The sequence below is a fragment of the Esox lucius genome, chromosome 7, assembly GCF_011004845.1.
Source record: "Esox lucius isolate fEsoLuc1 chromosome 7, fEsoLuc1.pri, whole genome shotgun sequence".
Lineage (NCBI taxonomy): Eukaryota > Metazoa > Chordata > Actinopteri > Esociformes > Esocidae > Esox > Esox lucius.
Genome location: NC_047575.1, coordinates 18,399,152 through 18,426,421, shown reverse-complemented (window position 1 = coordinate 18,426,421; position 27,270 = coordinate 18,399,152). Strand labels below are relative to the sequence as shown.

Sequence of the window (27,270 nt, the reverse complement as noted above, 5' to 3'; positions counted from 1 at the left end):
TTTTGCAACACATTACTTTCTTTTAAAAAGAAAATATTTCACAACATAATAGTGGTCACTTTACAATAGTGGATTTTGAGTCTTGGTGTTCATTATCAAAAATAAAACAGAAAGAAATGTAAATGTATCATTTGCAATTCAGTAACATTTTTGAATTAGTATGGGGTCTGAATACTTCTGCAAGACACTGGTTAACTTAGATGGCGTATTTTCATTCATTTTGGAAAATAACAATTGACAACACACTTTCTTACAGTTGTTCTACAAAAAAAGCCAACCACGGTCAAGGCAACACAGATAATAAATGTGACCAGTTATATGTTTTAAGTAATCAAGAACTTATTGATCTTTCTGAAAATGCAACACTATGCTATCTTCGTATGCAGGCATGTAATGTCCTTCTCATCAGTCCTTTCCCTACATTTCACATGTGGAACATGTGTTTGCTTTATAGGCTTAAAATGCACAAACAACAACATAAGCAACCATTTACAAGTAGAAATTACATTTTTATTAGTGATTATGCTTTCTCATGTTTTGGTTGCTACAGACATCGGCTACGCCTCATCCCATTGTGTCGTCCATTATTTCCAAGAAAATGTACAGAATGTTGGTCTTTATCCCTTACATATAGTCTTTCCACATACATACTTGCAGAAGACAACACATCAATTTATTTACAGATTAATGGTCATGGTTTAATAATAGAGCTAATACATTATTTATATTACAGGTTGGTGTGCTTCATTAAACTGTTTTGGTACATTACAAGGGAAAGATAAGGAGAGATGGTGATTGTTTAAGGAACATTTTAATATAAACACCTGACATTCAGATAAATTAATTAAGATAATCTTGATGTTTATCCATTGCATTAATTTATGTTAATGCAGATCTGTTAAGTGACAACAGGATACAACACAAGTTAAGAAGAAAGCAATCATGTTGACACATTTTGATTTATTCCACATCATAGTAACAGATCTTGATGACAAATCCTCCATAATGATAAATTAAAATAGAAATAAAAACAACTTATGAAAGCAGATTTTAAGCGTTTTTCTTTCATTATAATGCACTTTATTATAAAATAATGAATGTTTCATATATATATGTATCAGTTAATCAAGATAAAATGCCTTAATACTCAAAAGTATTTTTTCCTTATTAGTGCACAATTTCATATTGCACTTTTATACTGTCGTTAGTGCAATGCATGAAATCTTACTTTTTAGGCATAGAAATATCCTTTAAAAAAAAATACCATTTGAATACAAATATAGAGAACAAGCTAGACCACCAGCATTTCTTTTGCATGTTTTCAAAACACTGAAATCCTCCTGAAATGTTCCCCATCTCCTGCTTCATCTGAGCCAGGTAGCAGAGGTCAAAAGTAAAGGCTTTTACCTGTAAGGACAGGCATTAACCAGTCATGTCACAAAATTGTGCTGGCACTATGAAAACCAAAAAAAGGAAGTTTGGCTTCCTTAACTAAAATTTTATTATTTTCTGATCCTAACCAATAAAGCTATCACTATCAAGAAAGAATATCAGATAAAAAATAAAGCCAATAAATATGGGTTTAACCCCTGTAATTTAAGGAACTATCAACAAATAATGTAATGACAGGCCTATGACAGACCTTCGTGTAATTCATGTTGTAAAATACTAAAGGGCATTCTAGCAGAATATTTTGCTTAATTAAATCTGAGGTGCATCTTAGATAAGTGCAACTATAAACACAATATTGTACATTGGCTTTAGGTGGTAAAGAAAATACTATGCAATGTACTGAGACCTGAATGTACTGTCATAATATTAGGTCTCAAACTGCCATCCCGTTACTGTAACAATCAGTGTGACTGACGATTTAGAGAAGAACACGAATGGTAGTCCTTTCAGACTGCAATTACTACATGTAAAAAAAAAAATTATATATATACAGTACATAAACTGTCAACAATAGAAGATGTACTGTAAATAAATGAGTCACATTGAATTTTAAGTTGTTGATGCTGATCTTTTTCCTTTGACCCGTAATTATATATTTTATATAATTGCAACAAATACCTGCATTAGACTTTGTCATGCATTATAAATTGTGAAAAATAAAATAAGAATTAACTTGCAAATACATACAAGCCTGATGAATTTGGCCAACATTATACTTGTTAACAAAAACAAGAAAATACAAAAGAAATCATAAGACAGAATGCCCACTAGGTCACAGTGAACTGCAGGACAGAACCAGATTTGGCATAATCAATGACTAGTACTTCCTAATTTTTAAATGTGGGCACAAATGTTCAGTTTGTTCCCTCTTAAAACCTGTGGTTCCCCTTCTCACTCTCCAAGGATTAGTAGAAGTCACAAAAATATTCTCACAAATAAGTAGAAAGGATGATATTTTGGTTTTTCTCAGGTTCCAACAGTGTTCATTTGCTGTGGTAGTTGTGTTGGTAGTTGGCATTGCAGTCATACAAGTAAAGTGATTATAACAGTACAGTCATCATGAGATGCTCACAAGCTAAATGTTTGACAATATTGTGTTCAGCTTTCCCTTCAAAGAGTCACATTTATTTAGAATGGTGCTTCTCAAAAATAAGGTGGTCTTTCCAAAATATATCTTCTCTATTTTCTAAAAGGGGTTAACCTGCTGAAGCTCTGCCAGAAGGGGGACTTGCACCTTTCAGGTTCAGGAATCTCAAATTCTGATTGTTCCATGCTGTCTCCAACCAAGTACTGTCCTGGATTCATGGGGTCCATAGGCGGGGGGTATCCAGGGGGCACAGACCTATGGCCTAAAAATGGGAAGAGAGAAATTAAAGAGGGTAGCCCACATTGTTTAATTATTTGTCTAGTAATAATAATGCATTTTAGTGGTTTACTTTCTGGGTTACAGACCAAGTTCCAAGTCAGGAATGTCAGACTCTTATCTAAAAAAAAAAGAATTTAATGTAGGCCTGCATCGTAAAAAACACAGATTGTGGGGTGATTGTCAAAAGCCACATGATAAGGAATGAATAGAGAAAGGTCTACAACGTGAACATGCTTCAGAGAAGAGATGTTGCCAGACTTGCATGGAGGGGGCGGCATTACATTCAACCCTGTGTTATTTAAACAAATCGCAGGCTGTGAAAAAAAATCACTAGTTAGCTCTTGTTGAGCAAGACATCTTCACGCAGTCATGCGTGCAGTCATGCAAACTCATCAGGCCCGGAAAAAAAATAATCTATTATTGGAATTGAATGAAAAAACCCAGGGCCACACCAAAAATACATTTTGGTAAGTCCAGGCCTTACAAAGCTACTGCTTTAGAGGCAAGCCAGCAGAAGGATACAGGGTGAAGAGTACAGTACACTACAGTTCAGTAAAATAAAGTTGTGTACAGTATGTATAATGTGTACAGTAATGTACATTACACCAAGTGAAATTCTGGGTGTGTATAAATGTACTTGATGACTAAATCTAATTCTGATTTCATATATTACAGCACAGTAATGTTGAGTAAAGTACAGTACATTCATGTAAAATAATGTCCAGTACCCTATAGTTCTATACAGTACAGTAATGTACAAGAGTAGAGTGCAGTATTATTTATTGTTACTTTACCAGGTAAGTTGACTCATTTACAACAAAAACCTGTGGAATAGTTAAGGGGAGGAGAGAGGATGAATGAGACACCTAAAGCTAGGGATGTTTAGATTTAACCCAAGGATAGTTTGATTTTGGTCTTATCACTCCAGAGAACCTCATGCAGAGAGAAACTCTTTTAGTGTCCAGTGGGTTCCAGTGGTCACCTCCCTGACTGACTTGTCCGGTTACTTGGTTTGGCCGGATGGTAAACCAGATTGGAATAGTCTTGATGTTTCCAAATGTCTTCAATTTCACAATGGTGGACACAATTGTGCTCCTGACTTTCCCCAGATCTATGCCTCAACACATCTCTGTGCAAAAGATCTGCTGAGAGTGCTTTGGACCTTATGGTGTGATTTTTACTCTTTCATGCACTGTGCAGAGTAGGACTTTATACAGACAAGTTTGTGCCTTACTAAATGTCCAATCAATTTAATTTGTCCCAGTTGAACTCCAATCAAATTCTAGGGACATCTTAAGGATGATTAAAGGACACAGCTCAATTTGGGGTATCATGGCAACACACGAGATATTCCAGTTTTTCATTTTCAATAAATTGAAACTCCACAAGCAAAACTGAGGGGCTTTGAAGGTAATGCATTTTGTAGCATGTTGTTTTGTAGCATATAAAAAACCTTTTACTTCAATATGTCAGTCCCGCCCCCTCATTTGACCTAGCCAAAATCTTTAGTAGGGTACTTGTCAAGAACGTATCCAACTGCCAATATCTAAGGTCTCAGGTGGATTGCAAAATACTAGTGGCCACATTTTTATCTATTTGTTATTTGTATAAAATTACAATAGCTGCAGGTTACATTAATCAAAGGACAAAATTATTATTTGTTAGTAGCCATGAAAGGGCCAGATTGCAAGTAATATTTTTCTGCATCTACGTTTAGTTTTATTCAAATGTCAGTGAATCATTGAAACGGACTCAGATTTTTTTAAATTTATGAATATTCATAATATTCACAGAGAACAATCGATAAATAAATCTAATCCCCAAAAATTAAATCTGAGAAAACCTAATTTGGATAATGTAAAACTGAATTTCTGAAAAAATCTAACAAATATGATATGGACTCTTTTGACAGAAAACCTAGTGCAGTACAATCTCTTCTACAGTAAGGAGCTGGAGAAATGTTGCAAGGGAGAGCGGAAAAAATACAGTAGAGTAGCTTGCAACTTTTCATTTCTTTAAATGTAGCTCTCTAAATGTGTTCGTAACTGTCATGGTACAGTCCAATATCAACATCACTGAAGCTTTGTTCACACAGCCAAGGTTGAAAAAGTAGACATAGGACATTCTGCAAGAAGCATGGACGGGTTTACACAAGGAGCACTACTTAGAGAAATTACAACAATCTACCAAAGCGAATTGCTTCATTTCTAAGAGAGGCCACACATTTTTTGGAAAAACACAATATACAACAACAAATGACCAAACAACTGGCTTTAACCAGTTGGACATCAGACCCAAATGGACATCAGACCCATTTCATAAATGTTGTACTGAATTGGAATCAGTTCTCGGGACATCGTTATTTCATTGTGGGTTTTGTTTCTACTTCCAGATATTTATTATAAATAATATTTACCTTTCTGTTTGGTCATTTTTCGAACTGTCAGTGCTGCTTGTCGCTTCTGATACTCTGATATCTCAAAACCTGAAAAATATAAATTATTGTTATTTTCATATAACCTTTTAATTTACTGCTAACTGTAATGTATTTTACATACACACCTATTTTTTCATCTTCTTGCACCATCTTGCGTTCCTCATGGAAAGCTCTGAGCCAGCGAAGTTTGTCCTCTAGCTTCTTGGCCAGGAAGATGTGAATCTCGTCCGAGTCCTTATTACTCAGCTTGAATGCATTCTTTACACTCACGTTGAAGTCATCATCCCGCCCATCCACGGCATCAACTACATTGTACCTGTCCATATTGATGCGCCCCTTGTAGTATAGAATGTCTCGTCGTATTAAGTCCTGAAGGAAAAATATAGGGAGGGAAGAGCAAAAGTTAAAAGTTAAATAAACCAGAGTGCAGATTCAAAATTGTATTTAATAATCTGTGACAGGGCTTTGTATATTAGCAAAGTACAGTTCACAGGTGACTATGCGACAGCCAGGATGATATTTGTGAACTTTGCAGTTAGCAGCTACTCCAGATTCAAGGCGACCAGTCCCTATTAGAGATGCTGCTGGGTAATCCAATATTCCAGTCCTGAGCTTGAATCACACTTTTTCTATGTGCTAGCGGTAGCGGTAAGCTCTGAGCGACACAACAGCCTAGTGTACCACACTGTAAGCCTATCAGCTCCCCCGTGCTTCTTTTTGGACATGACAGATTCTCTTACGTAAAGACACTGTTGTCATCCACCTCAGGAAAGGAAGTGCTGAAGGGATGGAGATCAAGGATAAAAGTCCAGGACAATCAGGGATGACTAGAGACAACTAGTTATGTTACATCAGGGTGCAAATATTTACATTCCCTCATAAATAGACATACAGTGGATATAAAAAGTCTACACACCCCTGTTAAAATGCTAGGTTGTGATGTAAAAGAATGAGACAAAGATAAATCATGTCAGAACCTTTTCCACTTTTTATGTGACCTATGATGTGAACAATTCAATTGAAAAACAAACTGAAATCTTCGAGGGGGAAACATTTAAAATAAAAACCTTACCTGGTTGCATAAGTGTACACACCCTCTTATAACTGGGGACGTGGCTGTGGTTCAGAATTAACCAACCAGATTCAAACTCATGTTAAACAGAAGTCATTACACACCTGCCATAATTTAAAGTGACTCTGATTAATCACAAATACAGCTGAATAATTTCAGCTGATCTAGTAGGATTTTCCTGACATTTTCTTAGTGGCATCTCAGAGCAAAAACCATGGTCTGCACAGAGTTTCCAAAGCATCAAAGAGATCTCATTGTTGAAAGATATCATTCAGGAGGAGGGTATAAAATATTTTTTTATTTTAAACAGTCATCATCAAGTGGAGAAAATATGGCACAACAGAGACATTACCAAGAACTGGACATTCCTCCACATTTGATGAAAAGACGAGAAGAAAACTGGTCAGGGAGGCTTCCAAGAGGCATACAGCAACATTGAAGGAACTGCAGGAATTTCTGGCAAGTACTGGCTGTGTGCTACACGTGACAACAATCTCCTCTATTCTTCATATGAATGGGCTAAGGGGTAGGGTGGTAAGACGGAAGCCTTTTCTTACAAAGAAAAACATCCAAGCCTGGCTGAAGTTTGCAAAAACAAACATCAAGTCTCCCAAAAGCACATGGGGAAAATCTGTTATGGTCTGATGAAACAAAGGTTGAACATAATTCCAAAAGTTATGTTTGGTGCAACATCACCCAAATAACACCATATCCACAGTGAAGCAGCATCATGCTTTGGGGCTGATTTTCTTCAGCTGGAACCAGGGACTTAGTCAGGGTGGAGGGAATTATGAACAGTTCCAAATACAAGGCAATTTTGGCACAAAACCTTCAGGCTTCCGTTAGAAAGCTGTAGATGAAGTTCACCTTTCAGCACAACAATGACCCAAAGCACACATCCAAATCCACAAAAGCATGGCTTCACCAGAAGAAGATTAACGTTTTGGAATGGCTCAGCCAGAGCCCAGACCTGAATCCAATTGAACATCTGGGGGGTGATCTGAAGAGGGCTGTGCACAGGAGATGTCCTTGCAATCTGAAAGATTTGGAGCACTTTTGCTCAAGAGGGGGCAAATATTGAGTGTTGTATAAAAAAAAAACAGCCAGAAAAGTTGCCCGAATGTAACCATTTATTTTTTGAAGAAAGAGAGGACTTGCCAAATTTTTTAAATAATGCATCATGAAATGCGCATACTGGACATTGAGCCATAAAAGAACATATTAGCACTGCTCTCCGCTCAATCTTACTCCATTGCCTGCTGCGCCTACAGCCCACCCTCTTCACAAACACTACTCTAGATCTCTCGCTCCCTCCCTCTCTCTCTCTCTCTCTCTCATTTACTCAGCAATAGCCTACCTCACTGCCCAATGGGCGATAGGTCACAGGGAAATTTATAGATTTCCCCTGTGAAATTTAATAGATTTACTAAAAAGGAAAAAACAACAACATACCAAAACCAATGCATATTCCTTATGTATGACATTGAACATTTTATAATTACATATTGGATGAGACCAGGCCCAGTTGATTAGCAGCAGTTAAGTTCACAGTTAAATGCCATTGTCTGGAATTGACTGATCCCTATACCATTTGGTATTCAGGGATAGAAGTTTTCTTTACGGCTGCCAATAAATAACTGTATAATTTAGTGACCAAGATTTGTGTTTTCCCAGCTGAGAATAGTTTTATGACAGGGTGCATGTTTAGTTCTGTCCCTGAGGAAACAAAACAGAGCTGCATGTAACTGCCCAAAAAGCTACATGTACAGTAATTGCCCATAGAGCTGCATGTAACTGCAAGAAGATTTTTTTTTTTTACAAAAAATACATTATAATATCTTTGTACATCCTGAAATACACTACTTTCCATCTACTGTTACATCTGATATGGTATGTAGTTAGGTCTGGATTTTTTTATTTGACACAATTTTCATAATTTTGGCACTGTACGCCACCACAATGGATTTAAAATGAAACAACAGAGACGCAACTGAAGTGCAGACTTTCAGCTTGAACAAAAATATCGTATGAAACGTTAACGAATTGCAACCATTTTCATACAGAGTCCCCTTATTTCAGGGGCTCAAATGTAATTGGACAAATTAATACAATCATAAATACAATTTTAATTTTAATACATTGTTGAGAATCCTTTGCAGGCAATGACAACTTGAAGTCTGGAACACATGGAAATCACCAAATGCTGGGTTTCCTCCTTAGTGATGCCTTCCCAGGCCTTTACTGCAGCTGTCTTCAGTTGTTGTTTGTTCGTGGGTCTTTCTGCCTTAAGTTGTCTTCAGCAAGTGAAATGCATGCTTGAACGAGTTGAGATCAGGTTATTGACTAGGCAATTGCAAAATATTCTTCTTCTTTGCCTTAAAAAACTCCTGAGTTGCTTTTGCAGTGTGTTTTGGGTCATTTGTCCATCTGTAAAGTGAAGCACTGTCCAATCAACTTCGCTGAATTTGGATGAAACTGAGCAGACAATATATCCCTATACCATTCAGAATTCATCCAGCTGCTTCTGTCTTCTGTCAAATCATCAATGAACACTAGTGACCCAGTGTCACTAGAAGCCATGGATGGCCATACTATCACACTGCCTTCACCGTGTTTTACAGATGATGTGGTATGTTTCAGCTCATGAAGCATACCATTCCAAGCCTTCTCCATCATTTTTCCTAAAGAGCTGTAATTCCTAAACCCTTCCCCCAATTTGGATGTGAATACCCCCAAATTAAAGCTGAGAGACTCACCTTTAAGCCCATATTCATTATTCAACTGTTACTTGAACATATGTTGGTAATCTGCCAAACATAGGTCTCAACTATATAAGCAGTGCATCTAAAGACCAGCCAGTAACAACCAACTATGACATGTCCATTCCCCACAAAGTAGTAACTGTACTGTACAGAATTTTTTTCACTTTACCTTATCAGCACAGATAAATGATAAAACAATCTGGTATTTCCTTTACTAACTAACTATGTCATAGCACTAACACGTAGCTGCAGAAAGCCTATGCAAAACCAGATTTGAAACCTCATACAATGTCAGAGCCAAAGTTTAAAATATTATTCTGGAATGTGAGCAATGTTCAGATAATTTGCAACTGGAATTTACATTTTGAAAGACACCACTGCATCAACTCTTCTTAGTCACGCTGAGCAATTTTAAAGGAATGCTCTGCCAAGCAAAGTGTGCCACATCATTGGTCACCCTATTTGCTGTTAGATGATCTGCAATGGAAGTTGCCTGATATCTAATATTGAAGCTGTTGCCACATACATTTTTGGCTTTTGAGTTGGCCCCTGTTGAAATGTAACCACCGAGAATAGATATAGGCCAAGGGTTACTAAATCAGAAAGGCTTCATGGCTTATTAACAGTAAATGCATGGTTGTTATGTCTGTTCTCTTAAGTTAGCCTCCAACATAATTTTGACTGTAATTTTTGATAGTAAATTTGATATTATCTAGCCTGATGATAATATACCCAGCCTCACTTACGTGATCTGAATGTTAATTTATATATATATATATATATATATATAAAAAATGAAACAGTAAGTAGGCTAGTATAATACAGAAATTTAATCTGTCGCAATTGTTTTGCAAAGCTGTCTCCCTCGCCTTGTTAACTGCAGCAGTATTAACCTTTTTGGTGATGACTCCTTTAAATTCTTCCCATCAGCAGGGTTTGTTCCACTGTTGACAAGAACACCGCTCTAGTTTTTGCGTCTTTTTGCAACATAGGGTAATCCGTACATGTGCACAACGCAAGCTTGTTCAAGCCTGGTTTAAGTTAATGTTCGCAAGACACGGCTACATTATGTTAATGGAACAGCTTGAGCTTAAAGTGAAAGTTGCCGTTGATTCAAACCAGGCTTTTTCAAATAAGCATTAGCTGTGTTGATGGAATACCCCCTTTTTTTGTATTACACAACTTTTCCAGTCTTTTGTTGCCCCTGCTGGCAACAAAATTCAAAGTGGGCATATATTTTTAAAGGTGCAGTGGTCTCTTAATTACAGTGCCTTGCGAAAGTATTCGGCCCCCTTGAACATTTCGACCTTTTGCCACATTTCAGGCCTCAAACATAAAGATATAAAACTGTAATTTTTTTGTGAGGAATCAACAACAAGTTGGACACAATTATGAAGTGGAACGAAATTCATTGGATATTTCAAACCTTTTTAACAAATAAAAAACTGAAAATGTGGGCGTGCTAAATTATTCAGCCCCTTTACTTTCAGTGCAGCAAACTCTCTCCAGAAGTTCAGTGAGGATCTCTGAATGATCCAATGTTGACCTAAATGACTAATGATGATAAATAGAATCCACCTGTGTGTAATCAAGTCTCCATATAAATGCACCTGCTCTGTGATAGTCTCAGAGGTCCATTTAAAGCGCAGTGAGCATCATGAAGAACAGGGAACACACCAGGCAGGTCAGAGATACTGTTGTAGAGAAGTTTTAAGCTGGATTTGGATACAAAAAGATTTTCCAAGCCTTAAACATCCCAAGGAGCACTGTGCAAGCGATAATATTGAAATGGAAGGAGTATCAGACCACTGCAAATCTACGAAGACCCAGCCGTCCCTCTAAACTTTCAGCTCATACAAGGAGAAGACTGATCAGAGATGCAGCCAAGAGGCCCATGATCACTCTGGATGAACTGCAGAGATCTACAGCTGAGGTGGAAGACTCTGTCCATAGGACAACAATCAGTCCTATACTGAACAAATCTGGCCTTTATGGAAGAGTGGCAAGAAGAAAGCCATTTCTTAAAGATATTCATAAAAAGTGTTGTTTAAAGTTTGCCACAAGCCACCTGGGAGACACACCAAACATGTGGAAGAAGGTGCTCTGGTCAGATAAAACCAAAATCAAACTTTTTGGCAACAATGCAAAACGTTATGTTTGGCGTAAAAACAACACAGCTCATCACCCTGAACACACCATCCCCACTGTCAAACATGGTGGTGGCAGCATCATGGTTTGGGCCTGCTTTTCTTCAGCTGGGACAAGGAAGATGGTTAAAATTGATAGGAAGATGGATGGAGCCAAATACAGGACCATTCTGGAAGAAAACCTGATGGAGTCTGCAAAAGACCTGAGACTGGGACGGAGATATGTCTTCCAACAAGACAATGATCCAAAACATAAAGCAAAATCTACAATGGAATGGTTCACAAATAAACATCCAGGTGTTAGAATGGCCAAGTCAAAGTCCAGACCTGAATCCAATCGAGAATCTGTGGAAAGAACTGAAAACTGCTGTTCACAAACGCTCTCCATCCAACCTCACTGAGCTCGAGCTGTTTTGCAAGGAGGAATGGGCAAAGATTTCAGTCTCTCGATGTGCAAAACTGATAGAGACATACCCCAAGCGACTTACAGCTGTGACTTACAGCAAAAGGTGGCGCTACAAAGTATTAACTTAAGGGGGCTGAATAATTTTGCACACCCAATTTTTCAGTTTTTTATTTGTTAAAAAGGTTTGAAATATCCAATAAATTTCATCCACTTCATGATTGTGTCTGTTGTTGATTCTTCACAAAAAAATTACAGTTTAATATCTTTACGTTTGAAGCCTGAAATGTGCTAAAAGGTCGAAAAGTTCAAGGGGGCCGAATACTTTCGCAAAGGCACTGTATTTCCGGAGCTGTATTTTTCAAGAAAAAATTCAATGTCTCAGTTTCAACATTTGACATGTTGTCTTTGTACTATTTTCTATTGAATATAGGGTTTAAATGATTTGCATTACATTTTACACAGCATCTCGTTTTTGGAAACAGGGTTGTATTACACCATTTTAATTATTTAAAAACTCAAAAACTTTATGACCTAGATATTGTCACCTTACCTTTTTACACAGAACCATTTGATGGTCAAACAGGAAGAAGACCCTGGTCTGACTCCGCCCATATGGCTGGTAGATCCATGACATTTCTCCGGTGTACACCAGTTCTGAACTCCTGTCTAGGATATCCTCCCCCTGTGCAGAGAAGGACAAGAAGGTAAGGTCTTTGATATTTCAAGCAACAAGGTGGTGACACATTTAAGAAGAGTATGTGCTCTTTAAAATAAAGTTAACGTGTAATTTTAATTTGTTTTTGGCTTTTGTGCTATATCTGTTGGAAATGTATAATTAAATAAAATAGCAGGATCACAGAATTCCATCGGGGTTAATCCGGAAACATTTTATATCTATCGATCAATATTATATCTTCAAGTCCTCTCGATAAGATAGTCATGCAGCGACATACTTCCTTTCTATAATATTTATGTTTCATAGTACTGACACTGTACTCATGAAGGTGGCAAATGGTTGCTTTCAACACCACTGATCACTTTGGAAACCTATATTGGCCTATGCAGAGATGGTCCTGCTTGGTTTAGCTCCCATCTATTAGATTGGCTTGTGTCTGTGAATTAGATCAGCTTGTGTCTGTGGATGGGCTGTCCTCCCACAAATCAAAAGGTATGCTTTGGTGTTCCTCAATGCTTGATTTTGGGACTACTTTGATTTAAACATGTTGACACCCCAAAAAACCCTGGAAGCCTGTGTTTCAGACATAAGTAGATACAGTACATCCCCCGTATCCGCGAGAGATCGGTTCTGCGAACCCTCGCGGATGTGGAAAATCGCGGATAAGTGACACAAATCGCAGATAAGTATTAATTCAACACAATCGCATCTAGGAAAACAACATATCGTGCGCGTGACCGTTAATTTGCATAATCGTTATGTAATGAACAGTTAACTTTATATTTGCACTTCATGGATGGCTGAAATTAGCGCGTTTTTAGAATTTCGGACTTCTTGAAAAATGTCAGCGGATACTTGAGTTCGCGAATGTGGAACTGCGGATAGCTGGGGGTTTACTGTACTGTTACATTTGTTCCGTCCCCTTCCCCCTGTGGCTCTGTATAGTGCTCTTTGTGGTGTTCTCTGTCTTTTGTGTCTGCCTCCCTCTCAGGTGTGTTGAGTTCTTTGAGTTTGTGGTGGGCGTGGTCAATTATTCAACATGGCCCCTTCACACATATAAGATTGCTTCTTTTGTGTTTGGAGGAGTGGATTGTTATGCTTTTTGTATCTTGTTATTTGTTAACCACACCAAGTCTGTTTTTCTCAGTTTGGAACCCTCCATGGAGAAGGACCATAGATAAACTGTTGTTATACACAGTCGGTTAGAAGCAAGTGTCTGTCTCTTTGTTCTTATGTATCAGATAGGTTAGTTGTGTAGGGTTTAGTTTGTGACTTTCTTTTGTTGTTACTTATTTCTTAGTTTTGTACAGAACTAAAAACAAAACAGTGTAGGGAAATTTTTCTTGTTTCTTGGATGTTTTGTACTTTGTCTTTAGTTAATGCAATCACCACCGTACGTTTCCTGCCCTGCTGTAGTCGCATGTGGGCAGATGGGTTCCCCTCCACTCATGAGCTATAGGAGGGACGTAACAACATGTTTTACGTTTAAACTCAGAAAAATGAAATGCTTGTCTACGGTCAGAAGTAGCAAAGACATCTGTTGTCTTATCCGACAATGATACTTTACAGTTGTAGTCTTCTACTGAAAAACTGTGAAGGACCTCTTTGTTACTCTGAAACCTCTCTCTTTTGATGAACATATAAAACATATTTTAATAGTAGTGTTTTCTCAGAAAAAACTACTCAACAGAAACCCAAAAGAACACAAACCTACCCAGAATAACACCAAAATACCCAAAAGAATTCCCTCCATATAAAACAAAACAACACTTAATCGTAAAATACCAAAAATAACACAACAATACCTACATGATGCCAATTGAGTATGTTCAACTAGAATGTTCTTTTTCTATATGATCGCATGTAAAAATTCTAGATTGTAATTGTAATACTATTTAGACAAATCATGTATAGATCTATTTACTTCAACAACAAAAAATACATGTAAAACACATTTTGAGGGCCAAAAAACAATTCACCCCCCTACACACACACACACACACACACATGAATATAAGTACATGAATACAAATTACATTTTGGTTATTCTTATATTCAACTAACCATGCCCATCCCTACTAGCCACTGTGCGTTTATTTCTTGTTGTTGCTTTTGGGATTTTCGCAAGACATCTGTGTATGCATTTGTGACTGCTAATGTAGAAAGAGTTTTATAAAACTCTTTTCTGGTGATTACAGTTTTTTCATGTGAAAAAACAAGGACAAAATAATGGTAAGGAATCATTGTGCCCAGGGCTGTCACAATTATGACATTTTTGTTGACGATAAATTGTCGATTTAATGACAATTTCATTGTCTATATTGTAAATGTTATGCCACTATTATAGTGTAAGCCTAATAATTTTGTAAAAAAACATGTGGTGGATCCTTCAGATTACACGATTATTCACATTATTGGTGTTTGCGCTATTGAGCGCCACCTTTTTGGAGCATATCCGTCAATTTGCCTCCTCCAAATAATTGGGCTCACCTCTTTCAATTTGGCTTAAAACCAAAATGCGCCCAGAGCAGTGCAGTTCTGTTCGGCTTTGGAACTACCACTACATCAATGCTGTTAACGATTGCTGTTCCCAAAACGAAACTGCAAAGCAATGACAATAAAATTTCACATCGTGACATTTCACCTCTCGCCCTGCTGCAAACATTATAGCCTAGTTATTTGAGGCAGCCTTCCTTACGTAAAAAAAAAACGTGTTTCAACGTTAATATGCAATGGGACAACATATATTTCTATCCATATATTTGTATGTGCATTATCTAATTAGGAAATATGGTTGTAAATGTGACAAAATGTGACAATATCAGTAAAGATATTTTGTATTTTGTCGATTAGAGATGATGCAACAGATAAGAGACTGCATTAGACGCATTTGTCTATTAAATAATGTTGCAAAATTACATTAGTGTGGAAAGCAAAAAATTCTCAACTAGATTTAAACATACTGAAACTAAGAAGAAAACAAGTTTCAGTAAATGATCTGCGCCTATAACTTTCTGCAGAGCTGTCAAACAAAATTCTGCTCCCATGTGCTACACATCCTAACTGATGGAAACTGACCTAATTTGCATGGAATATCTTGAGACATTTCTAACATTGGCCTAAAAACCCTTTATTCAGATTGGAAACATTTTGGGATCAAAATATTAGGCAAAAAATATTGTTGCTGTCCAATAAAATAATTGTGATCGGGCTCATATAATTGTGACCAGGCAATTACGTAATAATTGCGACAGCCCTAATCTTTAAAATATAAAAAAATATAGTTAGTAGTTACGACCTAGAATTACATATCCCAATAGGCTTGGAAGAGTCAAATGATTGTGACACAAGTTTCCCTGAGACATTTCCACTTAGCTGTTCTGCTTCTTTCAAAACTGCACACTCATCTAAAAAGTTATCTAGGACCAAGAGGCTTAACAGAGAATGCTTCTCCAACTAACAACCACCATTAGCTTGCAGGTCCTCAACCCATCTGAGGGAGTCAGCAGAGCGCAATGAAACACAAAAAGCCAATCTCCACCTCATTTAGCCTGGGGTGATAAAACAGCAAAAGGGTGTGTTAACATAGCAAAACGAATGAAAAGGCTTATGTTTGTCCCACAGTACTCAGTTCTTCTTTAGCCCTGTTTCTAAGACCTACCTCCCAGTCAAGCACAGATGCCTGCCACTGTGCAATCTTGTCAATGTTTTCTAGGCGACGCTTCCGTTCGTTAATCTGCTGAGTGACGTTCCGCATTACGGCCAATGCTGCTGCCACGTAGCGGTAGTCACTATGAAAAGAGGGGAGGATGACGCAGTTACTGTGGTGGTGAGTAACTAAAAGGTCAACAATAGTATCTTAGGTAGTCAGGTGAACAAATTGTGTTCTCTCTATCATAGGCTTCCCTTCTACCAAACAACATTACTTTTAGTGTATTATCTACATCCTCGCATATTTAATAAGAGCAAAAAGGACCACTCATTCCAAGAGGATCTTTATCAAACAGGTGAATCAACATATTTATTATGACATTGACACTGAGGGACCTGTACCTGTGCTCCTGGACAGTGTACTTGAGCAGCTCTGCCAGCTGCAGAGGGTACTTGCAAATCTTCTGGACGGGTGTGAGCAGGAAGCCGTCAATGGCGATGTCAATCATCTGCTGTACCAGGCGACACGCCTCAAAGAAGTGCTGATAGCGTCCATCCCTCATCAGCCGAGATAGCTCCATGCAGGCATCCACGTGGTTGTTGCAGTATTCCGAGTAGATCCAAAAGCCATCTTGCTGTAATGAACAATGAACAAGCTTTGAAAGTTTGAATTTGTATATTCTATTGTAATTTTAATGAAACAGCAAGGGTGCACTACTAAGTTGAAACTAACAACTAATGGGATCTCTGAAATGTCCATTCATCAACAGATGACAAAAAATATTAATCCATATGCATGCACATATGATACAAAAGGTTTCCTCAAAACTACTATTACATTTTTAAAACACTTGAAATCTTGAGAGATAAAAAAAAAATGCATACATGCTCAAGGAAGCAGGGACCTATTTCACTGAGATGAGGTTCTTCTGTGTTGTACTGCTTTTCCAGATCTCTGACAAAGCCCATTTGAAATCTGTAGATATCTTCAATGTTCCCAAATATGACCTTCAACTGGTCATCATTGAACATGTCTCTTCTTTTTTTACATTGCCGGAAGTAACCCTAGGACAACAGAGACAATCAAAAATATAAAATAGTCTTTGTTTCAAACCAATAATAGCTGTTATATTTCAAAAGATAGTATTTTATTGATGTTCATTGGCATATCAGATTATTTTTTTTTTGAGGCAGGGTATTCAAAACGTTTTGTCTTAACTTAAAAAGGTAATCAGTGTCAATGATTGCATCATAGTCATACATTTTTACTGTTAATTTCCTATCTAGTATATTATTTTCAAATATTTACTAGAGTGAACCTGGAGAGAAATAAAGGCAGGGAAAATCTCTACGAGCAAGAACATCCGTTACGTAACTCATCCCCCACTGTGCAAGCTCATTTCTCCAATAACATTTCAAGTCATTCATGAAAAGTCATAATTTCACACTTAAGGGACCCATTACGCTTCAATACCCCTTCCCAGTCACCTATACCCAGTTTTTCAAACCGTTCTATGCGTATAACAACTATTGAGATTCTATATTTTTCTTCTTTATGATCCAGGATCAGATCTATCTGGATGTTTTTTCCTCAAGAAAATAATTGGATAGGCTATGATGGAGCATTATGGATTTTCAGTGCTTTGAACAGGGATACAACCTGCCATCAAATTGCGGTAAATAAAGCTGCGTTTATTAAAAATAAGAGGTTCACGTCTGCGATTTGGCTAAGCCACTAAAGGATTTTCAGACTATGGATGTGCACTGGACCCTATTTTACTATTCGAATAGTATTAGTTGTTATTCGAATAGTATTCGGTTAACCGAAATACATGTTTTTAAAAACTACCAATACCAAATGAGCGCTACAACATAAAGCGCGAAGGACAGGGTGTTGTTCTCATGTACATCGGCTCTATAACCGTTCGTGTGACAAAAAGGCGACTGCGTGTATGGAGGAAGCCGTGTGGTTGACACGCAAAACTACAGAACTAGAAGACAATATTAATCAACACAGAACATTGAGATTATTGTATGGAAGAGTCTAGAGAAGCTAGTTAGCTAAGCTAACCAGCTAAATGCTATTTGCTTAACTCCCGTTTTCTGCACACTCAACCGCCTTTCGATTCCACAGCTAAACTTTACGTAGCGTTTTGTGGCCAAATATTTTTTCTGGAGGTAACATTAATTCAGTAAATATATTCCATCTTCCCTTGAATTAGTTGACTTTCATCCACGCAATATATACATCCAAGAAGTATATATTGCTTCATTCTGGCTGAATGGCTTTCGACCACACCACTTTGATTGAGGAGCGTAAACAACAACACGTGTGAAGGAGCTCATGTTATAAAAACGAATTCAAACGTTATACTTTTTTTTAAATGTCATGGTATTTCGTCATATGTATACATTTTAGATTGCATTTTTATTTCAACCAAAATACACATAAGTAAAAAGATGGGGGTTAGTTGAATACACACACAAGTATTCGAATACTAAATACATTTCGGGTTTTCGAATATTCGACTATCCGTGCCCATTCCTAATTCTAACTTGTCACAAAACCCCTCCAATGTCTTGGCTTTGTCCTTTGGATCTGTGTTCTTCAAGGACCACTCTGTATTTTGCTATGTTCATCCTTCCTTCAACCAAGACCAGTCTCAGAATCCCTGCCACTAAGAAAAACCAACATAGCATGATGGTCCCACCACATTGTTTCATCATAGGGATGGTATTAGCCAGATGATTATAGTCCCTTGTTTTCAACAGCGCTTGGTCACCAGACCAAAAATATAGTTCATTATGCTCACAGTGTCCGTTTAGTGCAAACTTGCAAACTCAAAGTGTGTCATATGCTTTTTCTCGTGGGTGGCTTCTATCTAGTCACTATACCATAACAGCCTGATTGATGGTGCTGCAGAAATGGCCGCTCTTGTGGTAGGTTCTCATATTACTGCATAAGTTCTGTAAGAGGGGCCACTGCATTCTTGGTCACCTCCTTGACCAGGGCTGTTCTCGTCTAGTCATTTAGTTTGGCCAGATAGCCAGCTCTAGGATGTCTTGGCCATTTTTTACATACTCTATTTCGTCATGATAAAGTGCTCCTGGGAACTCCTGGGATTTTTTTTTAATATAAACATCCGCAGATCAATGTCTTGCCTCAATTCTACAACCTTGTTTCCAAAAACGTTGGGACACTGCGTATAATGTAGATAAAAAGAAGAATGCAATGATTTGCAAATCACTTAAACCCTATATTCAATAGTGAATAGCACAAAGACAACATATCAAATGTTGAAACAGAGACATTTAATTGTTTCTTGAAAAATATAGGCCCACTTCAAAAACATTGGGACAGAAGCAAAACAATAGTAGAAAAGTTGTGTAAACCTGGTGGAAAATCAACTAAATAGGTCAACTGGCAACAGGTCAGTAACATAATTGGGTATTAAAAGATCATTCCAGAGAGGATGAGTCTGTCAGAAGTGAGGATGGTGAGAGAAGTAATGTAAAAAGTGTTTCTCATCATCTACGATACATCCTCTACTGTACATAATATCATTAAAAGATTCAGAGAATCCAGAGAAATGTTGCAAGGGAAAAGGCCAAAAACCAATACTGAATGGCCATGATCAGGCGGCACTGCATTAAAAACAGACACGACATCCATAAATGCTGTCACTTTCTCTGTGCCCCAGCTCATTTAAGATGGACTGAGGTGAGGTGAAAAACTGTCCTGTGGTCTGACAAATCAAAAATAGAAATGACTTTTGGGAATCATGGTAGCCACATCCTCCGGACTAAAGAGGAGAGGAACCATTTGGCTTCTTATCAGTGCACTGTTCAAAAGCCAGTGCATTAGTGCACATGGCATGGGTGACTTGCACATTTGTGAAGGTACCATTAATGCCGAACAATATATACAGGTTTTGGAGCAACAATGCTGCCATCCAGACAATATATTTTTCAGGGAAGGCATCGCTTATTTCAGCAAAACAAATCCAAACCACATTCTGTACGTATTACAACAGCATGGATCCGTTGTAAAATAGTCTGGGTGCTATACTGTCCTGCCTGCAGTCCAGACCGGTCACCCATTGACAACATTTGGCACATTATGAATATTATGACAATGGAGACCCGAACTGTTCAGCAGCTGAAATCCTACATCAAGCAAAAATGGGGATACATTTCACTTATAAAAATACAGCAATTGGTCTCCTCAGTTCCCAAACACTTATAAAGTATTGTTAAAAGAAGAGGTGATGCAACACAGTTGTAAACATGCCCATGTCCCAACTGTTTTGAAACATGTCGCTCGCATCAAATAAAAAATGGGCATGTATTTTTCCACAAACAATAACATTTCTCAGTTTCAACATTTGATATGTTGTCTTTGAACTATTTATAATTGAATATAAGGATACATTATTTGCGCATCATTGCATTCTGTTTTTATATACATTTTACACAACTTTTTAGTAAACAAGGTTGTACAGTGGGGAGAACAAGTATTTGATACACTGCCGATTTTCCGGATTTTCCCACTTACAAAGCATGTAGTGATGGAATCTAAAACAAAAATCCAGAAAAACACATTGTATGATTTTTAAGTAATTAATTTTCATTTTACTACATTACATAAGTATTTGATACATCAGAAAAGCAGAACTTAATATTTGGTACAGAAACCTTTGTTTGCAATTACAGAGATCATACGTTTCCTGTAGTTCTTGACCAGGTTTGCACACACCGCAGCAGGGATTTTGGCCCACTCCTCCATAAAGACCTTCTCCAGATCCTTCTGGTTTCAGGGCTGTTGCTGGTTAATACATACTTTCAGCTCCCTCCAAAGATTTTCTATTGGGTTAAGGTCTGGAGACTGGCTAGGCCACTCCAGGACCTTGAGATGCTTCTTATGGAGCCACTCCTTAGTTGCCCTGGTGTGTGTTTCCGGTCGTTGTCATGCTAGAAGACCCAGCCACGACCCTTTTCAATGCTCATACTGAGGGAAGGTTGTTGGCCAAGATCTCGCGATACATGACCCCATCCATCCTCCCCTCAATACGGTGCAGTCGTCCTGTCCCCTTTGCAGAAAAGCATCCCCAAAGAATGATGTTTCAGCCTCCATGCTTCACGGTTGGGATGGTGTTCTTGGGGTTGTACTCATCCTTCTTCTTCCTCCAAACACGGTGAGTGGAGTTTAGACCAAAAAGCTCTATTTTTGTCTTATCAGACCACATGACCTTCTCCCATTCCTCCTCTGGATCATCCAGATGGTCACTGGAAAACTTCAGACGGGCCTGGACATGCGCTGGCTTGAGCAGGGGGACCTTGCGTGCGCTGCAGGATTTTAATCCATGACGGCATAGTGTGTTACTAATGGTTTTCTTTGAGACTGTGGTCCCAGCTCTCTTCAGGTCATTGACCAGGTCCTGCCGTGTAGTTCTGGACTGATCCCTCACCTTCCTCACGAGGTGAGATCTTCACGGAGCCCCAGACCAAGGGAGATTGACCATTATCTTGAACTTCTTACATTTTCTAATAATTGCGCCAACAGTTGTTGCCTTCTCACCAAGCTGCTTTCCTATTGTCCTGTAGCCCAACCCAGCCTTGCAGGTCTAGAATTTTTTTTCTGATGTCCTTACACAGCTCTCTGGTCTTGGCCATTGTGGAGAGGTTGGAGTCTGTTTGATTGAGTGTGTGGACAGGTGTCTTTTATACAGGTAACAAGTTCAAACAGGTGCAGTTAATACAGGTAATGAGTGGAGAACAGGAGGGCTTCTTAAAGAAAAACTAACAGGTCTGTGAGAGACGGAATTCTTACTGGTTGGTAGGTGATCAAAGGGTTCTGTACCAAATATTAAGTTCTGCTATTCTGATGTATCAAATACTTATATCATGCAATAAAGTGCAAATTAATTATAAAAAATCATACAATGTGATTATCTGGATTTTTGTTTTGGATTCTGTCTCTCACAGTTGAAGTGTACCTATGATAAAAATTGCAGACGTCTACATGCTTTGTAAGTAGGAAAACCTGCAAAATTGGCAGCGTATCAAATACTTGTTCTCCCCACTGTATGTCAGAAATTCATGGTTAGTTTTTTGCCCTGAAATGCATAGTAAAGTGTGGGACCATATAGACAAGTATATAGGCGTTGTATATAATATCCAGTCAATTGAATTTGCCACAGTTAAATTCCAATCAGGCTATACAGATATCTCAAGGATGATCAAAGTACACAGGGTGTATCTGAAACTTCTCTAAACTGAAACTATAAAATCCAGAATGTCTTTATTAATTTCTATTTATTTTTTAAATCATAATCTTACATTTAATACTGATTAAATTCTGTCTGATGACCAGTTTATGAATCTGGTTTTCACCTGTTGGATACAATTAAATGTCCTTTAAAAAATCAAAATATTGATTGTTGTGCACAGAATATTTTCCTTCATTTATTTCAGTTTAGATTATGTCATATTTTGTGGGAACAGAGGGAAAACTAATGAAAAAAGTAATGGATTGGGTGAGAGCCTTTTGAGTACTTTTTCATGTAGTCTCCTGGGTACATTGTTTGACAGAGACAAGCGGAGCGTGAAGAGATGAAGTGCTTGTTACTATATATGCTAGGGAACAGTGAAGTGGGATGGGAGCGATGCTATTTCTGAGCCCACCACCAGCACTTAAGGGTCAGCATCCTCAGTCATCGTTTCTAATCCCTAACTAAAACACTGTAGCCATGTCACTACTTTTTAGAACAATATTGATTGAAGTTTGCCTTTGAGGGACATTTTGTTCTTTGTTCACAGGAAGCACTGTACTATATAATATAATCACTGTAGTGCACATTGGATATATACAGTTTATTTTGGTATTTAGTTCATATAAACACTTTTTTAACCAATTCCCATGAAATATTTGATATTGAATGTTCACAATTAATCTTGCTTATTTTAGATAACAGTCTATAACCTCTGCCTCACATGCTTTCAGTCTCTGGATCTTAAATCCTTGAATCCTACCTCACATATGTCCTTCAGGTGTTTGATGTAGTGACGCTCTGTGCTCATGATCTCGTTGATTACGTTGGCTCTCATCTGGTCTCGGTTCTGGACAGGCTGACCCAGGCAGAGGCAGTCGCTGCTGCTGGGGCTGGCCTCTGCATGGCCGTTCTGGACCTCACTAGGGCTGGGACTAGCCCCCTCAACTGTCTCTACCGCTGTGCCCTCCTCCTGGTTCACCCAGAGCTGAGGAAAGTCAAACTCAAAATATCAGCCTGGACAAATATACCACTTCAAATGTATTTGTTCTTTTACCACATTTAAATCAACAGTTTTAATGCATCAGGTGTAATGGAACAGGATGGGTCAGTAAAAAAAATAACTATCTGTCCATAGACAGAATTTGTTTGCCATAGTGGGATCTTTTTCCTGGTAACATTATGCAAAAAATTGTGATTGAAATGTATAAAACATTGATAGAATAACCATAAAATCGAATTATTTCACACAATAATGATGCCAATGTCCTGCGGACCTTGCATTACAACTTAAGAGTCCAATCTACAGCGAGGTGAAAGTGACCAGTAATGTCATTGGGTGTTCATTTACAATAATTTACCAGGGTGTTATACTGGTGACATGATGATTGATGACGTTTATACAAATATAAATTACATGTTTATAAAATGCAAATGCTTTGGCCACCAAATACAATTGTTTGAAGCTATTCATCTGGACATTAAATGTTTATTTGCTAAAAAACAAAGGGTCTATTTTATCGTTTATTTAACCAGAAAGGTCACACCAAAATTTCTATCTCCATTTTAAGTGAGTAAAGGCCAGGAAAGGAGCATTCATGTTTTAAAGAAACTAGACAACACTCAACAAAAAAAGCAAATCTGTAACAATATCCATAAAGTAACGTCTGCTCCGCGTGGCCTCCCGGCTCCCCGGGAGAGTGATGGCAGCAGCACAACCCGAGGACGCACCGGTTTCCAATCACTGATTAGTCGTGTTTATTCAGTTGTTCACCCACCACACCTCACAGATTATTGTCTGTTGTGGCCGTGTTGTTCACCCATTTCAAAAAATACTATAAAGAAAGACTAATTGATGCTATCGTCCATTTTGGTTCTTTTGTCTTTTTTGCCTCACTTTTACACACTCGTTACACTCGCACCATCACACATAATAAGCTCAGTTTTAGAGAATTGTTATATAAAAATAAATAAAATTGGATTTTTCCATTTTCATGTGCGCTACATCATCAGACTGCTTTTGCTGGAAACTCGTAGGAAAGCGCCAATTGGATGGAAACTTAGTGACATGTTTTTGTTGTCTGGCTCTGTACTGTGATGAATTGCAGACTGACAGCTTTCATTAGAGTATTTTCAACATTATCTGGTAAAATGTTTACAAATCCAAACCATATATTGTTTGTGTAAATATAAATAATGTAATTACTTGGGGGAATGCAAAAAAATATAAAAATAAAACCCAAACATCACACACATTTTCAAGCCAACGGGATACTCCCTATTCAAATTACTCATTAAATTTAAATTGAACACTGCATAATAATTGGTTCATTCTTTTGGGCATTAAGTTGGTAAATGCTGTCCTTTGTTATTGGCAACATCTTAAAATTACAAAAGCATGACAAATTCTAAAGGTTCTTTTTTATTTACTTGTTACATTTCTAAACAGCAATATAGGAATTTGTGGTTGCTGACGTCTAGAGGGGTCGATTCAAATTCTTAAGTGTCAAGTTTGAAAGTGTGATGTATTCATAGGATAAACACACAAAATATGTACTTTCAAATTTCTGCTCGACAATGCTATAAATAAATAAAAATGAGATACAGTAGTGAACAAAATAGCACTAGCATTGTACAGTATTTACATAAATACTTACAGTGTGTGTGCGCATGTGTGCATGTTTGTAGTGTAGAGTTGGTGTAGATGCTGATGACCTGCAGACAGACACTATATCTGGACCTCTTGGTATGAGACCCTATTATCCAGCACAGTCCTCATCTAGTCATTTGTAGGTGAGTAAACATTGTGTGTCTGCAGTGAGAGGGGTCCTGATGCTGAAAGATGTCGATCGGCATTGTTTCAGATATGTCCAGGATTGGCAGGAGCACAGCTCCAGCGAAGCATTGGGCCATCCTCACTACCCGTCAGAAGGCCTTGTGATGCAGCCAGACAGGATGCTGTCAATGGCACAGCGATAGTATTTTTAGAGGGCCCAGGGTGGCATGCCACATTTCTGTGTTACCTTAGGGAGAAAAAACACTGTTGTGCTCTCTTCACCACAATGTTGGCATTGATGCTCCATGACAGGTCCTCGCTGTGTGACTACTGCAGCCCAGTTGATGTGGACTGGGGCATTTTCCCTACTGTGATTCCTAAAGTCAATTAATATTATGTCCTTAGTTTTGCTGACATTTAGTACGAACGATAACGTTCCACATGCCTCAAGAGTAACTTGTCTATTAAACGTTAATTAATTAATTCTTTTTTTTTTGGCATCTTCATTTGAAGATCTTGTATGTTGTTGAGGGAGAGGTTGTTGTCCTAGCACCACAATACAAGTATGGTTACTTTCTCCCTGGAGGCGGACTTGTCAGTGTTGTTTATTAGGCCTACAACCATGTTCTCTGTTAATCCAAGGCCTTCAGTTAGGAAATATCAGAATACATTGTAAGAACAATATCATCCACACATTTCTTAATGAAGCCTGTAAATGCTGATGTAAATTATTTAATATTGTTAGTGTCCTGGGTGGATGGATCTAGTCTGTATTCTCAAATAAATCTTGCAATATAGACTCTTTCTCCACTGTCTCACTGTCATAGACTCTTTCTCCACTGTCTCACTGTCATAGACTCTTTCTCCACTGTCTCACTGTTATAGGGAGCAGGGCTGTGCACAAACCTTTCGAGGGGCACGGGCCTTACAAAACATTTCAGAGGTTTATCTGTGCACGCGCCTGGTGGGGGCACACTCTAGAGTTGTTACTAATAAACAGGTTACAATTGCATAACTGGAGGTTGACTGTGTACGCAACACAGAATCATTTTCCCTATAGTGCATTTCAACTTTGGTGAGTAATACCTTGAGACATTCTGAACCTCGGTACACATGCAATTATAAGAAATAAATAAGGACATGGTATACTGACATATTTTGAGAATTTAAAGATATCTATCTTATGTTGAATGCCAGAGATAGATCCAAATATAGGTTATTATAGTTCCCTCTTATGTAAGTATTTGGTGTTACTACCTTTAAAAATCACTGATTTTACAAGTATGTTCAACAATTTCACTAGTGGAAAATTGTTAACTGGGATGGTCTTACCCTCCAAGAACTGCCACCTTAACGTGGTGGAGGGGTTTGAGTACCTGAGTGACCCTAGGAGCTATGTTGTCTGGGGCTATATGCCCCTGGTAGGGTCTCCCAAGGCAAACAGGTCTTAGGCGACGGGTCAGACTAAGAGCGGTTCAAAACCCCTTAATGAAGAATAAAATTTTGAGTACCGTGACGTCGCCCGGTATGGCGCAGCCTGGGCCCCACCCCGGAGCCAGGCCCGGGGTTGGGGCTCGAATGCGAGCGCCTGGTGGCCGGGCCTTCCCCCATGGGGCCCGGCCGGGCTCAGCCCGAACGGGTGACGTGGGGCCGCCCTCCCGTGGGCTCACCACCCACAGGAGGGACCATAAGGGGCCGGTGCAAAGAGGATCGGGCGGCAGTCGAAGGCAGGGGCCTAGACAACCCGATCTCTGGACACAGAAACTGGCTCTAGGGACGTGGAATGTCACCTCGCTGGCGGGGAAGGAGCCTGAGTTAGTGCGTGAGGTTGAGAGGTTCCGATTAGAGGTAGTCGGGATCACCTCTACGCACGGCTTGGGCTCTGGAACCACACTCCTTGAGAGAGGATGGACTCTTCACCACTCTGGAGTTGCCCATGGTGAGAGGCGGCGGGCTGGTGTGGGTTTGCTTATAGCTCCCCAGCTCTGCCGCCATGTGTTGGAGTTTACCCCGGTGAACGAGAGGGTCGTTTCCCTGCGCCTACGGGTCGGGGATAGGTCTCTCACTGTTGTTTGTGCCTACGGGCCGAACCGCAGTGCAGAGTACCCGACCTTCTTGGAGTCTCTGGGAGGGGTGCTGGAAAGTGCTCCGACTGGGGACTCTATTGTTCTACTGGGGGACTTCAACGCCCACGTGGGCAACGACAGTGACACCTGGAGGGGCGTGATTGGGAGGAACGGCCCCCCTGATCTGAAC

General features: G+C 38.7%; 1 protein-coding gene across 4 annotated transcripts in view; it reads right to left on the bottom strand.

Moving 5' to 3' along the window:
* Positions 1–940: 940 nt before the first annotated feature.
* The window catches only part of arhgef9a (Cdc42 guanine nucleotide exchange factor (GEF) 9a), a 65,683-nt gene continuing 39,353 nt past the window's right edge, over positions 941–27,270 (bottom strand). For all 4 annotated transcript variants that reach the window (XM_020047837.3, XM_010902034.4, XM_010902033.4 and 1 more), the window contains 8 exons: positions 23,002–23,226; positions 16,855–17,034; positions 16,372–16,604; positions 15,980–16,109; positions 12,193–12,324; positions 5,381–5,624; positions 5,235–5,303; positions 941–2,801 (listed from right to left, as the gene is read on the bottom strand). In XM_020047837.3, the coding sequence (XP_019903396.1) occupies positions 2,632–2,801; positions 5,235–5,303; positions 5,381–5,624; positions 12,193–12,324; positions 15,980–16,109; positions 16,372–16,604; positions 16,855–17,034; positions 23,002–23,226 (1,383 nt within the window). In that variant the 3' untranslated portion in view covers positions 941–2,631. The remainder of the gene's footprint in view (positions 2,802–5,234; positions 5,304–5,380; positions 5,625–12,192; positions 12,325–15,979; positions 16,110–16,371; positions 16,605–16,854; positions 17,035–23,001; positions 23,227–27,270) is intronic.